This window comes from Mus pahari, chromosome 16 (genome assembly GCF_900095145.1).
Source record: "Mus pahari chromosome 16, PAHARI_EIJ_v1.1, whole genome shotgun sequence".
NCBI classification, from domain to species: domain Eukaryota; kingdom Metazoa; phylum Chordata; class Mammalia; order Rodentia; family Muridae; genus Mus; species Mus pahari.
The window spans coordinates 60,793,793-60,806,786 of record NC_034605.1 but is presented as its reverse complement, the minus strand read 5'-3'; the positions used below and the strand labels follow the sequence as shown (position 1 = coordinate 60,806,786).

At 48.0% G+C, this 12,994-nt stretch overlaps 1 protein-coding gene across 5 annotated transcripts in view; it reads left to right on the top strand.

The window, feature by feature from the left end:
• Nucleotides 1–1,485: 1,485 nt before the first annotated feature.
• The window catches only part of Klhl3 (kelch like family member 3), a 120,317-nt gene continuing 108,808 nt past the window's right edge, over nucleotides 1,486–12,994 (top strand). The window contains exon 1 of one of the 5 annotated variants that reach the window (XM_029547556.1): nucleotides 1,486–1,557. Coding sequence is in view for 1 of the 5 variants with exons in the window: in XM_021215608.2 (XP_021071267.1) it covers nucleotides 10,401–10,456 (56 nt within the window). In the remaining 4 variants the exon portion in view is untranslated. Of the gene's footprint in view, nucleotides 1,558–9,795; nucleotides 9,856–10,150; nucleotides 10,223–10,254; nucleotides 10,457–12,994 lie in introns of those variants that run through there. The other 4 variants (XM_029547557.1, XM_029547558.1, XM_029547559.1 and 1 more) reach the window with 4 other exon arrangements.

Sequence of the window (12,994 nt, the reverse complement as noted above, 5' to 3'; positions counted from 1 at the left end):
GGATGGTTATGAGCCACCATGTGGTTGCTGGGATTTGAACTCCGGACCTTCAGAAGAGCAGTCAGGTGCTCTTACCCACTGAGCCATCTCACCAGCCCCCAGCTGAGCCATTTTTGACGGACCTGGGACATCTTTAAAGATGGCAATATATTTTTTTTTAAACTGTATTTTTGAGGAAAGGTAAATTGCGTGTGTGAGTGCAGATTTCTGCAGTGTCCAGAAGGTATTAAATCTCTTGAAGCTGGGTTATAGTGACTTTGAGTTGCCAGGTGTGGGGTCCTCTTCAAAAGCTGAGTCATCTCCAGACCCCAGAATTTCAAATGCTTAAAGTTTAGAAGTGATTTAGATTCATAAAGCCCTATCAAGTGTGACTGGATTGTGCTCATGGCTATACCGTAGTGTGGATTCTTGATTTTAGGAAAGAGAGAGAGATTGGCTGGAAATTGGGAATTTAGGGTTCCCTTGCCTCAAGATCACAAGTGACAGGAGTGTTGAACTGTAGCCCTTGCTGCTTACACTCTTGGTTTGGATCACTTGTATGTAGGTTGTTCCCTGCGTGCCTGCTAATTGAAAGTGCTTTGGAGTGTGGTGGGTTTGAGCATTGTCTGCCTCTAGCTAGTGTATGGGTGTGACCTGTCTAACATCCACACTTGATAGATCTTCCAATTCCAGTGTCAGTATGATAGAACCTCTCAGCCTTATTTTGGCCTGGTTTGCTCCCCACCCCCTACTTCCTTTTCTTGCTGTTTGTCCCTAGCTGGCTTGAAACTTGCCATGTAGACCAGGCTGCCCTGAATTCTTGAGATCCTTCTGCAAATCCAGTGCTAGGATCACAGATGGGTGCTCTTTGGGCTTTTTGGAAGGACCAGCCAAGACTACCAGGCTACAAGAGACTGTCTTCTCCCGAGGGTCCCATAGCAGATGACTTGACTCTTTTTTTTCCTGCTCTCTTAACAATGGAAAACGACATAGTCCCACCCCCCAACCCACTCGATAAAAAGTTCCTTGAAAGCCTAAGAAGTCATTAAGAGTTTGTGTGTGTTATTTCTGATTTCAGTTCTCATTCTATGAAGAGGTCCTATTATCTCTGTTGCACCAGGCTACAGGTTCATAACTTAAACAGTTTGCCTAACTGTTAAGCTGTTAAAAATAGGAGATAGGAATCTTGCAGCTTTAAAAATATTTTTTTTTGGGGGGGGGGGAGAGCTGGCTCTCGCATACATAGTCCTAGCTGGCCTCAAACTCAGGGATTCGCCTGCCGCTGCCTTCTGAGTGCCAGCTTGCTCAGCTGCCCTTCTGAAGGTGTTACAGAGTGAGTTCCGAAATCATAACAGTGAACGCCGTTTTGTCCTACTTAGAAGGGCGGACTATCCCGGTATGTTAATAGATGCTAGCATTAGCCTTTGCTTGAGATGTAAATGATTTACCAAATGTTTGTATCATGAAGCTTGCTCAAGAGGATGGAGAATCAACAGACTTGGAGGAGCTGGGTGATGTTTGCCCCGGGTCAGAGGGGTGAATCTGTAGACAGAGAACTTACATTTGCTCTTTAACCTGGTAAGTCAACTTATTTCCTAGACTATGGAATTGTTTAGATCTCTTATGATTTGATGGGGTTTTGAGATCATTCTCGGTAATTATTTGCTAAGTCTTTGAGAGAGAGAGACCCTTAGACTCATTCTTATACATCCAACAAAAGATTTACTACTAAGCTGACTGGGGGCCAGCCTTTTCCTCTTAAGACACCTATAGTTTTGTTTGGATGGTGAAAACTTAAAACAATTATGAGAGTCCTGGCATTTGTGTTGGGCCTATAGACAGGAGGGCTCTGTTACGGGGAAATGTGACAGGTGTTTGAACTGGCTTTACAAAGCCACAGAGGACAGTCCCACTGCTTAGCTGACATGCAGAGCATGATAGATTGGGTACCTTATGTCATTGGCCCTTTTGAATATGAGGTCACAGAGACCTTTAAAAAAAAAACCCCAGCCATTTAAATTCTATTGTTTTTGCCAAGACTAATAATAGCAAACCGGCTGTAGGGTGCAGACTCATTTATTTAGTTTTGGAACTATCAGTCCCCTGAGACTTTTAGTGAGCAACGGCGGCTCCCAGGGGCTGGAGCATACGCGTTACCGTTGAGGAGATCTCCAGCACTCACACGGCAGCTCACAACGGTCAATAGTTCTGGTCCTAGCAGATCCAGCACCCTCTTCTGACCTCTGAAGGACACAGGCCCGCACACAGTGCATGGTCATGTGCGCAGGCAAATACTCATACACATACAAAAAATTAATAGGTCTAAAAAAATGGCAGTTGTCCTAGATTGAGACCATTCCACAGTAACTGATAGTTTGAGGTTCCCTGGGAAGGAATGGGCTCCGTGATTGACAGGGTCTTCTGGGATCTCCTCATTTTGACCCTTCACCAGTTTCTGGTGAAAATGCAGATCAGTTTTCTGTAATTGAAAGGGCGTGTATGTTGGGAATTTTCCTTTGTAAACTAGTCATGTCAGTTTTGGAGCAGCGAGATGGTTCAAAAAGTAGTGAGTGAGCATGAACTACTACTAGCTTCAGGTTGGAGTCTAGTGTACCATGGGTGTTCTTAGCGTCGGAATTCAGTTTTTTACTAAATTAATACAGAAGATTTTAATTTGGCCGTTGACTAGGGTGGCTGTAGTTGAGGGAAGAGGAGCACAGGAGTAGGCAGTGAGGTGAAAGAGCACCAGATTATGGTTTGGGAAGTAGGCCATTGTAAAGATTTTGCCTCTGTGAAGATTAATGTGGTTGTTGACTTGACACATCCTGGAGGAGGGAGCCTGCATTGGAAGAATTGCCTCCTTCAGATTAGCCTGTGTGCAAATCTGGGTGGGATTGTCTTAGTCACTGTTGTTATGGGAAAGGTCCAACCCACCATGGGTGGTGCCTGGGACAGGTGAGCCTGGACAGGAAGCTGGACAGGAAGCAGGGCAGTGTCTGCCTGAAGTTCCTGCTTTGGCTTCCTTGGATGATGGACTGTAACCTGTAGGCCACATAGAACCTCTCTTCCCCGAGTTGCTTTTGGGCCATGGTAATTATTATTTCTTGTTTTCATTTTGTGTTTAGTTTTTGAGACAAGGCCTCACTTTGGCCGGCCGGCTGGGTGCTGTCCATACAGCCTGGGCGGCTTTGAACTCGTGATAGATCTTCCTCAGCCCCCGAATGCCGAGATTGCAGGGCGCCGCCTAGCAATTCGAAGCCTTTGAGTAGAGGAATGGCATGATCCGAGTTTAGAAAGCCGCTGTCGGGCTCTGTCTTCCGTTCTCTCGGTATAACTGCTTTTAATGATGGTTTATGAGGGAGCGTTTGGAGCTAGTTGGATTGAAGTCTAACAATCTCTTCCATAGCTGTATGGGTTTTGGCCAAAAAGAACCTTCATTTGGTTGCGGTAGGTAAAACGTTAGCGTATCTGGCTTGGCGCCGCTGTTCTTTTAAATGGCCCATTTGTGTAGTGTTTGGCCTTTATGCAGGCACTTGAACTTAGGAAGTGTCCCTACCATGTCCCCGCCATGTCCCCGCCATCCCCTGTGGTTACTGTGCCTAGGCTCTATAGCCGGGTGATTATTGCCAACCCCAGCTTTTCTTTTGGGAGCGGGTACTTTTTTTCTTTTTTAAGATTTCTTTATTTATTATATGTAAGTATACTGTAGCTGTCTTCACCTTTTCTTCTCTCCCAGGCCCTGCTCGCTCCGCCCCGCTGGGAGCATTAACATTGCCATTTCAGTGAATGTCAGCTCTGAGGCCAGCCAGTCCTTCTAGTAAACACTGGGACATAAGAACTGACCTTGGGTATCTCTGATGTGCAGGAGTGTGTGTGTGTGGTGTATGAGTGTGTGTTGTGTGTATGTGTGTGTGTGGTGTGTGAATGTGTGTGTTGTGAGTGTATGTGTATGTGGTGTATGAGTGTGAGTGCATAGGTGTGTGTGTATGTGTGTGTGTTGTGAATGTGTGTGTGGTATATGAGTGTGAGTGCATATGTGTGTGTTGTGTGTGTGTGAGTGCGTGTGTGTGTGTGTGTGTGAGTGAGTGTGTGTGGTGTGTATGTGATAGAGAGAGAGTGTGTGTGTGGGTGTTGTGAATGTGTATGTGTGTGGTGTATGAGTGTGTGTTGTGTGTGTGTTGTGAGTGTGTGTGTGGTGTGTGAGTGTGTGTGGTGTGTGTGGGGTGGGGGTGGTGTGTGTGTGTGTGAGAGTGTGTGTGAGAGAGTATGTGTGTGTGTGGTGTATGTGTGTGTGTATGAGAGAGTATGTGAGTGTGAGTGTGTGTGTGTGAGAGAGTATGTGTGTGTGAGTATGTGAGTGTGTGTGTGAGAGAGAATGTGTGTGTGAGTGTGTGAGTATGTGAGTATGTATGTGAGAGTATGTGTGTGAGTGTGTGTGCATGTGAGAGAGAGTATGTGTGAGTGTGTGTGTGTGTGAGAGAGTATGTGTGTGTGAGTATGTGTGAGTGTGTGTGAGAGTGTGTGTGTGTGTGTGAGAGAGAGTATGTGTGTGAGTGTGTGTGTATGTGTGTGTGTGTGTACACTGAGAAAAATCCAGATTGTGGGGAGAGCTTGGGGCAGGGTTAGGGGAGCTCTCTTCCCTCTGCAGACATTCTCTGTGCCTTGATCCAGTGCTTGTCCTCTCATAGCTGACACTGCCAGCGCTAGTCACCAAGTGGCAGGAAGCAGCAGGCAAAGGCAGTGAAATACAGTGCAGATTTGTTTAATAAATAGTGAAGAAAACAATTGGGAGATACTGACGTGTTCAGGTCCTTGGTTTCTGTGATGTCATTTGTAACAACTTAACCCAGGGAGAAAACTCAAAGGAGAACAAACTTTGCTTAAAGGCGATCATTACATCAGAAGCCTGGAAGCCAGCTAAATGTCCACCTTCAGGAAATACTACCAGCCCAGTGTCCACCAACGAGCAAATGTATACATAAAATGGAGTATTGCCAAGCTGTAAGAAATAAACTCCGGGACGTGTCACGGCATGAAAATAGGTTAGCTGAGGGACAGAGGCAGGTCAAGATAGACAGATCTTGCTGATGCATGCTTGCATTTTATCTGGGATATCCTAGAGATAAAATGTAGCTAAGTCTGAGTGGCGCTTCATGGGAAGGATAAGCCTGTATAGCCTTCTACTTAATCCCCAGAACAATAAAACAAACAGGTAATAAACACCGGCTCGCTGGCTCTGAGGGGGAAGATGGTATAGAGGCAATGAGGAAAGTGACCTGGGCTGGGCGTGGTGGTGCATGCCTTTAATCCCAGCACTTGGGATGCAGAGGCAGGTGGATTTCTGAGTTTGAGACCAGCCTGGTCTACAGAGTGAATTCCAGGACAGCCAGGGCTTCACAGAGAAACCCTGTCTCAAAAAAAATCAAAATAAATAAATAAATAAATAAGAATAAAAAAAAAAATAGAAAGTGTTCTGGAAGCGTAAAGCATTGGTGGATGTATTCAGTGCCATAGAACTGGACATTTTTTTTTAGTAGTTAAAATTAAAATTTTTATTCTTTAAATATAAAATGAATACAATACATATGTGAGCGTATTAAATTTATCCCTTAAAACCACACATGTAAGTTATGGGAAGTCGAGATGACCTAGTTGCAGATACAATGATAAATGCCCCCCTCCCTGATTGTTTGAGATAGCACCTCACTACATAGACCAGGCTAGCCTAAAACTCACAGAGATCTTACTACCTGGGCCTCCTGAGGTAGTGGGATTAGAAGCATGTGCCACCCACCATGCCTGAATGAAGCACGTGGCTCACAGCCACCTATTACTCCAGCTCCAGAGGCTCCGATGCCTACCTCTGTGGTCAGAATATATCTGCGCTCACATCCCTATATATACATACATATGAGTAATTAAAATCGTTTTTAAGAAAAGACTAATACATTTTTTGTTGCTGTTGTTCAGTTTTGTGTTTGTTTTCTTCCTTGACAGGATTTTTTTGTATAACAGAGCCCTGGGTGTCTTGGACTCACCTTGTAGACCAGGCCGACCTTGAACTCATAGAGACCTGCCTGCCTCTGCCTCCTGAGTGCTGGAATTAAAGGCAGGCCTGTGCTGGCCTTTTTTTTTTTTTTTGATTTATTATTTTATGTAAGTACACTGTAGCTATCTTCAGGCGTATCAGAAGAGGGCATCAGATCTCATTACAGATGGTTGTGAGCCACCATGTGGTTGCTGGGATTTGAACTCAGGACCTTCGGAAGAACAGTCAGTGCTCTTAACCACTGAGCGATTTCTCCAGCCCCCGCCCCCCTTTTTTTTAAGATTTAATTTTTATGCCTATGGTTATTTGCCCCAGTGTATGTCTGTGTACCACTGTGTGCAATGCCTTTGCAGGCCAGAAGAGGGCACTGGATCCTCTGGAACTGGAGTTAAAGACATTGAACTGGGAATTGGAACACCTCTGGCCCTCTGCAAGAACAGCCAGTGCTTGTAAGCCATGAGTAATAACAACAAAAGCCCACCACAGTTTTAGTAAGATCTAAACTTCGTTTTTATTATTTTTTTTTAAAAGTATTTTTCTACACTGTTGCTGTCTTCAGACACACCAGAGGAGGGCACTGGATCCCATTACAGTTGGGGCCATGTGGTTGCTGGGAATTGAACTTAGGACCTCTGGAGAGCAGTCAGTGCTCTTAACTGCTGAGCCATCTCTCCAGCCCCCTAAACTTTATTTATTTTTTTGTTTCCAGTTTTCCCTAACTGAAATTCGTCTTCTGCTGATTTTTGATGGACTCTCAGTTATTCTCAAATCTCTCAGTTATTACCATCATATGTGGAATCCTTCCAGCCAGCCTGTAAACTCATGGGCTTTCTAGCTGTACCAAGTTCATCGAAATTTACGCCATAGCCACCTGCTGTGCAGAGCTCAGTGAGCCTTGGCGGAATTAAACACATGCTATCAGTGACCATGGATATTTAGCACTTTAGCTCCCCTTCACCTGCTCACGTCAGAGATCGAATCACGGGTCTCAGAAACCCTCTACAAGCGCTTATCCACAGAACTACCATGTCCCCAGACTTACCTTTACTTTCTTTTCTGTGAGACCGAGTTTTACTAAGTTATCCAGGTTGACCTCACTCTTTGGCTCAGGCAGGCCTTGAATGTGTCATCTGTATTTAACTTTTTTATGCAAAACGACTAGGTTTTCCTTGGATCAAGAAAAGAATTGAGCGGGGCAGTGGTGGCGCACGCCTTTGATTCCAGTACTTGGGAGGCAGAGGCAGGCGGATTTCTGAGTTCGAGGCCAACCTGGTCTACAGAGTGAGTTCCAGGACAGCCAGGGCTATACAGAGAAACCCTGTCTCGAAAAACCAAAAATCCATCAATCAATAATAAGTATAAAATAAAAAAAGAAAAGAAAAGAATTGAAAGGCAAGGTGAGGGAGAAGATAATCGCAGCCGTTAATTTACAGCTGAATCAATGCTCGTTCTCGAATCTGTGTGTGGACAGCCGAAGCCTGGGTTTTCTTCTTTTTGTGAGAAGTGGTTTCACTTTTGCTATGAGAGCTACACAGGCTTACCAGCAGGGGGCACTGGCTGTGGGCTGCAGCTTTGGGAAGGGAAAGAGTTCTTGGACCCCCCCCACCCCCAAAGGATAAAAAGCCCTGAGGGGTGTGCCAGCCTCCGCCTGTGCTGTCCCTCAGTCTGCATGGTTTCCTCACGGGCTAAGCCTGACTGGATGAGTCACTTTGGGATGGAGATCTGGGTTCATCAGGTGCGCTTGGCTAACTGTGGAGGTCACTGGAGGCATCAGGAGGAACCTGTGGAGTGGGTAGCAGGCTTTGACATAAATTCAGGACAGGTCAAGGATGGGGACTTTCCTCCAGGCAGGAACCACTTTGGTCCTTTTGAGTCTGTCGACTAGAACCCCAAGCAGCCCCTCTTGGGGCTGAAGCACAGTCAGGAGCACTAGCCTATATTGAACAGGTCAGAGTGTGGCCCACAGAATGCTTGGATAACAGGTAGGAGATATAAAATGTAGCAGAGACCAGAAAAATATTCCAGTAGCATAGAGAAGGGCCCTTGGCTTTGCTACCCTTAGTTCTGGTGGATGGTTTTCCTGGATGGCCATTTCCCTTCCACCTCATGGAGAATGGGTGGTGGGACAATCGGGTGTGATCTGACACACCTGGCTGATGCTGGTTCGTCGTATGGCAAAGGTAGGTTGCCACCTGAGGCTTTATATCAGCTCTAGTCATTCATTTTGAAGCGTGAGTATATTCAGTCCTTAAGGATTTCCTTCTCAGATTTTTTGTCCTCCCCCCCTTTCCTGTATGGCGAAGACATGAATGAAGGCACGCACAAAGGGAAGTCAGTTTTATATCCCTCCCGTGACTCACCCAGCCGCCTGCCTACCCCAGTGACCTGCCTGCACTCTGGCACGGATTCTGGGATTCCACTTCCTTATTTGTGATGCTCAGCTTCTTGCGGCCCCCGTGATTGATGTCCAGAGGAAATATCTGGAACAGAACCACGAAGCTGATTACAGGAGGAAGGGAAGTGGTGGGAGAGAGATAGGAGGGGTTTGGTTGTGAACAAGCTAAGACACAGAGCTGGGTGTGAGTGCCCTTCTTGGTCTGATGGAGAACCATTCTGGGTTGTGGTCCAGCTAAGGGGACACTGGCGTGTCTGGGGAGATAAGCCTCGAGACTCACACCTCAGCTGGTTTGAGGTCGGAATGTTCTGTCAAGTCCACATTATCAACACCTGTAGCTTCTAGACCTGGGCTCCTCCCTTTGCTTGGTGACCTGAACTCTGAGAAACAACTGAAGAAACTTAGCGGGCCCAAACTGTACAAGCAACATGTTCCTGAGGTTCCCACAGACGTGAGAGCCCAGGAAAGCGTCACCACTAGGTAGACGGCTAGGGTATACCGAGAAGGAAAACGGGACCTTGGCAAGTTTTGTAGAGTCACGATTAGTAGAGTTGAGACTTTAGGGAGTGTCCTGGGAATGAAGGATTGAGTGTGAGGTCATCGGCTACCCAACGGAAGCCCACTCAGCCAGTGCTGCTCTGAGCCTCCAGAGAGGCCTGGTGTATTGGTGGGTGAGGAGTCCTAAAGCAGGGATGGATGGGTACTCGTGTCTGGCTTTTCCTTTCCTGATTGGGGAAGCTTCCGAGACAATTTTCACCGCTAATGGACCCAATCATCTCTAAGCCTTGGTTCTAGAAAACACAAACTTAGCTTCCGGCTTTCCACAGGATTGTCTTGTAGCCCGAGAAACAAGGCATGTTAACAAACAAACAAACAAACAAAACTCCCCCAGACATTCAGTTAGGAGGAGGTGAACAATAAGTTTATGTTGGAGGCCACCGGCCGTCACTGGTGTGATTTGGGGAAGGTTTCGGAAGACCTGTGACTTACTGCGCTTCCATAAAGACCCAAGGATCAGGGTTAGAGGAGCCATTCCAGGTAGAGACAACATCTAGAGGTTACAGGGCACAGGGGCTTTGGCTGGAGATGGGAGCTCAGCGGTAGACGTCGTGAGTTGGAGCCACTCAGTATGGCAGTATGGTTCAGTATGGCAGACCTTAGAAAGCGGTTCTGTTGTGGTGGTTTTGTGGTGCTCATTGCAATGGTCTTTGGCATTTTGTAATACTGGGGGTTTGTTTCAGTTGTACCTCCCCCTCTCTCCGCACATAATGCATCTGGCCCTGGCTCTCATGTCTAATTCTTCTTATTCATTTCAGTTCTGGGACACCCACACACTCCAACCCACTCATCTTAATGTCGCATCTCAGAACTACTGTGGGTTCGGGGAGGGAATCCGGCAGCGCTGATGTTACTCACAAGTATATTTCCCCAGGTGGGTAAACTCCATTGCAGGCCACAGAGGGGCCTCCTCATTCCAGCAATCTGGCCAGGCCCACAGACTCACAGCCTAAGAGGAGGAGGAGAGAAGGAGGGGTCAGCTTTTCTCCGTTAGCGAGGGTCCCTCTGATCCGCTGTCGTGCAGCCGAGGAGGAGGCAGGAGACTGTGGGGGTGGGCTAGTCGCTAGGGCTGGGGATGCCTGAGCAGATGTGGAAGCAGCTGAAAAGGTGGCACAGCCCTTGGGTCGCCGCCGCCAAAGCTGTGGCTGTTCCTAGGAGACAGAGGAGAAGCCAGCCTGCGGGGGAGGGGAAGCGAGTGGGTTGCTGCTTTTAGCAGCTGAAAGGGCTGCAGGGAGCTCTGGGTAAGACATTTTCTAGCACCGTCGCTTTTGCGGTAGAAGCCTGCCGCGAGTAAGTCAGAGGAAGGAGGATTGGGAGGGAGGAGGTCTCAGTTGCAGCCATGCTGAATCACGGCTGCTGATCGGGGTCCCTCACGGGGCTGCTGGGAGAACCCAGCGAGCAGCTCCAGTTCCCGGGTGCATGCACAGTTTGGTGACTACTAACCCTGCCGGGCCTCCCACAATGGAGGGCGAAAGGTACGTATGTGTAAGTGTGGTGAGTGCAGTATGCATGTGTAAGCAAACATGAGCAGCGAGCGAGCATAAGGTGTAACCACCATTTGTTTGCATCAGCTAGGCAGGCTTGCGGATCCTGGCAACTGCAGAACCCCAAAGCAGAGCGAGGGCAGAAAAGTCTCTTTGGAAACCTACCTCTTCCAGGGCTCAAAGCTCCAGAGACCCGGCTCCTGCCAAGGGAAGTCTGGGTTTGCTGGGCAGTGGAGCACACGGAGAGAGGGAACTTCCTGGCCTGTGCTGGGAATAGTCCGGTCTTGAACCCGGATTGCCATTTTCAGGGAGGCGTTCCCGTTGCTCACAGTGTCTGTCTTTGGTGGGGGGATTTGATGGCATTGCCCGGCTGACCTCCCTCGGAGAGGGCATTAGCCTCCTTCACACTGAGGTGGTTGAATCTTCAAGAGCCATGCCAAGTGGCTGGCTTTCCTAACACCGGGTCTGTTGTGTGTATGTTGGTGGACACTGGCTTCTGCGCTGGCATAGGTAAGGGAGAAACCCAGTTAGGTGACATTTGCTCACAACCGGTCTCGCCTGTATCCAAAAGTTTGAGAGATGCTACAAGGTCTGTGTCTTCCAGGCGCTCAAGTTTCTCCCTTCATGGACTTTTAATGAAATAGGAACCAGCTGGAGGCATTTCTGTACTCGGGTTGAGCAGGACCGAGCTGGCCGAGCCAGCCAGGGTTTGTCTCCCGGCAAGCAGGAACACAGACAGTGTTCATTTATCCGAGGAGCAGATCTTCCCATTGTGAAGGTGTTCACTGCAGGGCCAAGTCTAGCAGACTACGGAGCAGAAGTCTTCGTGCCACCACCTCCTCATCCGTGGGTTGGCGCCGAGGGACGGGCTTTACCATTTTCCTTGAGGAGAGAGGATCACAGGGAGAGGCAGGAAGGCTTCCCCTCTAAGTTGTGAGTTGCTGGTTTCACGGGCACGGGCTCCACTAAACCCGTGAGGTTGCAGAATACTTTAACAAGTGTGCACAGCTCCTCCTGAGTCGGGGCCCCTGTGAGAGAGAACAGGTGTGATTCATTTCACTCCGCTGTCTGAGAAAAGCGTAGGAAGCCAGTGCTTTCTGATAGTCCCACTCACAAGAAGAGTCTAGGACAGTGGCACTCAACCTTCCCAACGCCGAGACCATTTAATACCTGTCCTCATGTTGTGCTGATACCCCACCCTCACGCCCAAACCATGGAATTATTTTCCTTACTCCATAACTATAATTTTGCTACTGTTAGGAATCTGTGTTTTGGGATGGTCTTAGGCGACCTCTGTGAAAAGTTTGTTTGACGCTCCCCCCCCCAGGGGTCGTGACCCCCAGGTTGAGAACCACGGTCCTAGGACCTTTTTAGACCACGCTCCTTGCAGTTTCTTTCTGGGCTCTCTTCAAAACAGGAGTCTCCTGAACAGTGGGGCATCCAGAGGCCTTGGGGCAGAGGTGGACAGTGTCCTTGCTCTCTCTCAATGGCCTGGTGGCTGGCAGAGGGACGGAAGGAGCGAGGAAAGGAGTGTAAGGCTCTGGACCATGTCCGCCTGCATGAGCGGCTGGCACCAGGCTGCCGCCATCTGAGCTTGTGGGCACAGGGGTCTCGCCCACAGCTCAGCGTCCCTATACTGAAGAGCTCTTCTTCACTGGTCCATGAGGGGAGCTGATGTCTGCGGCTTCTGAGTACCCATTTGCTTCTTGTCTAGAGATGTTGAAAATTTTCAACATTCAGCAGGCTGCTCAGATCAACCTGTTCTAGGGACAGCTTACAAACCAACTGAACAAGTCGCCTTCAGTTTGTCTCCCGTCTCCCACCTAGCGCTCTTTCTGACGCATCGCACTCTACCCACCAAGAGTTATGCTGCCCACACGCCTTCTCTCCCACCACAAATCCTCCGTTCTCAGAGTTTTTTTTTTTTCTCTCTCATCTCTCCCCATTTTGTTTCGGGAAAAACGTGGTCCTTTCAGTCATCATTGATGTTCTTACATAAAAACTTCTTTTTTGGAGGACCGGGTGGGGATGCTGAGATAGGGGGTCTCTATGTAGCCCTGGCTGTCCTGAGACCCATTATGGAACTCCTAGAGATCTGCCTACCTCTGCCTCCAGAGTTTGAGGATCAAAGGCCTGTGCCACCTCACCTGGCTAAACCTCTTGTTCATATTTTAGACCTGAATGATAGGCCCAGCAAGTCTTTTTGTGTTTGTGCTTTGTATGACTTACAGGTCCTCGGACTTGGAGATATGTCCTCATCTGAGGATGGTGGCTTATACTTTTTTTGGTATTCCTCACTGACTACTGTATGGCTCCGCAAACAGCAGGTGCTGGGTAGTAACTTTCTAGTTAACTAATAACATAAGCAGGTTTTATTAATTCTTTGAGAATTTCTTAGAGTGTATTTGATTATATTCATTTTCCCTTCCCCAGCTCCTTCTAGACCCATTCCCACCTAATTAACCCATCCAGCTTCTTTTTCTCTCTTTCGTTCTCTCTCTCTTTCCTCCCCTCCCCTCCCCTCCCCTC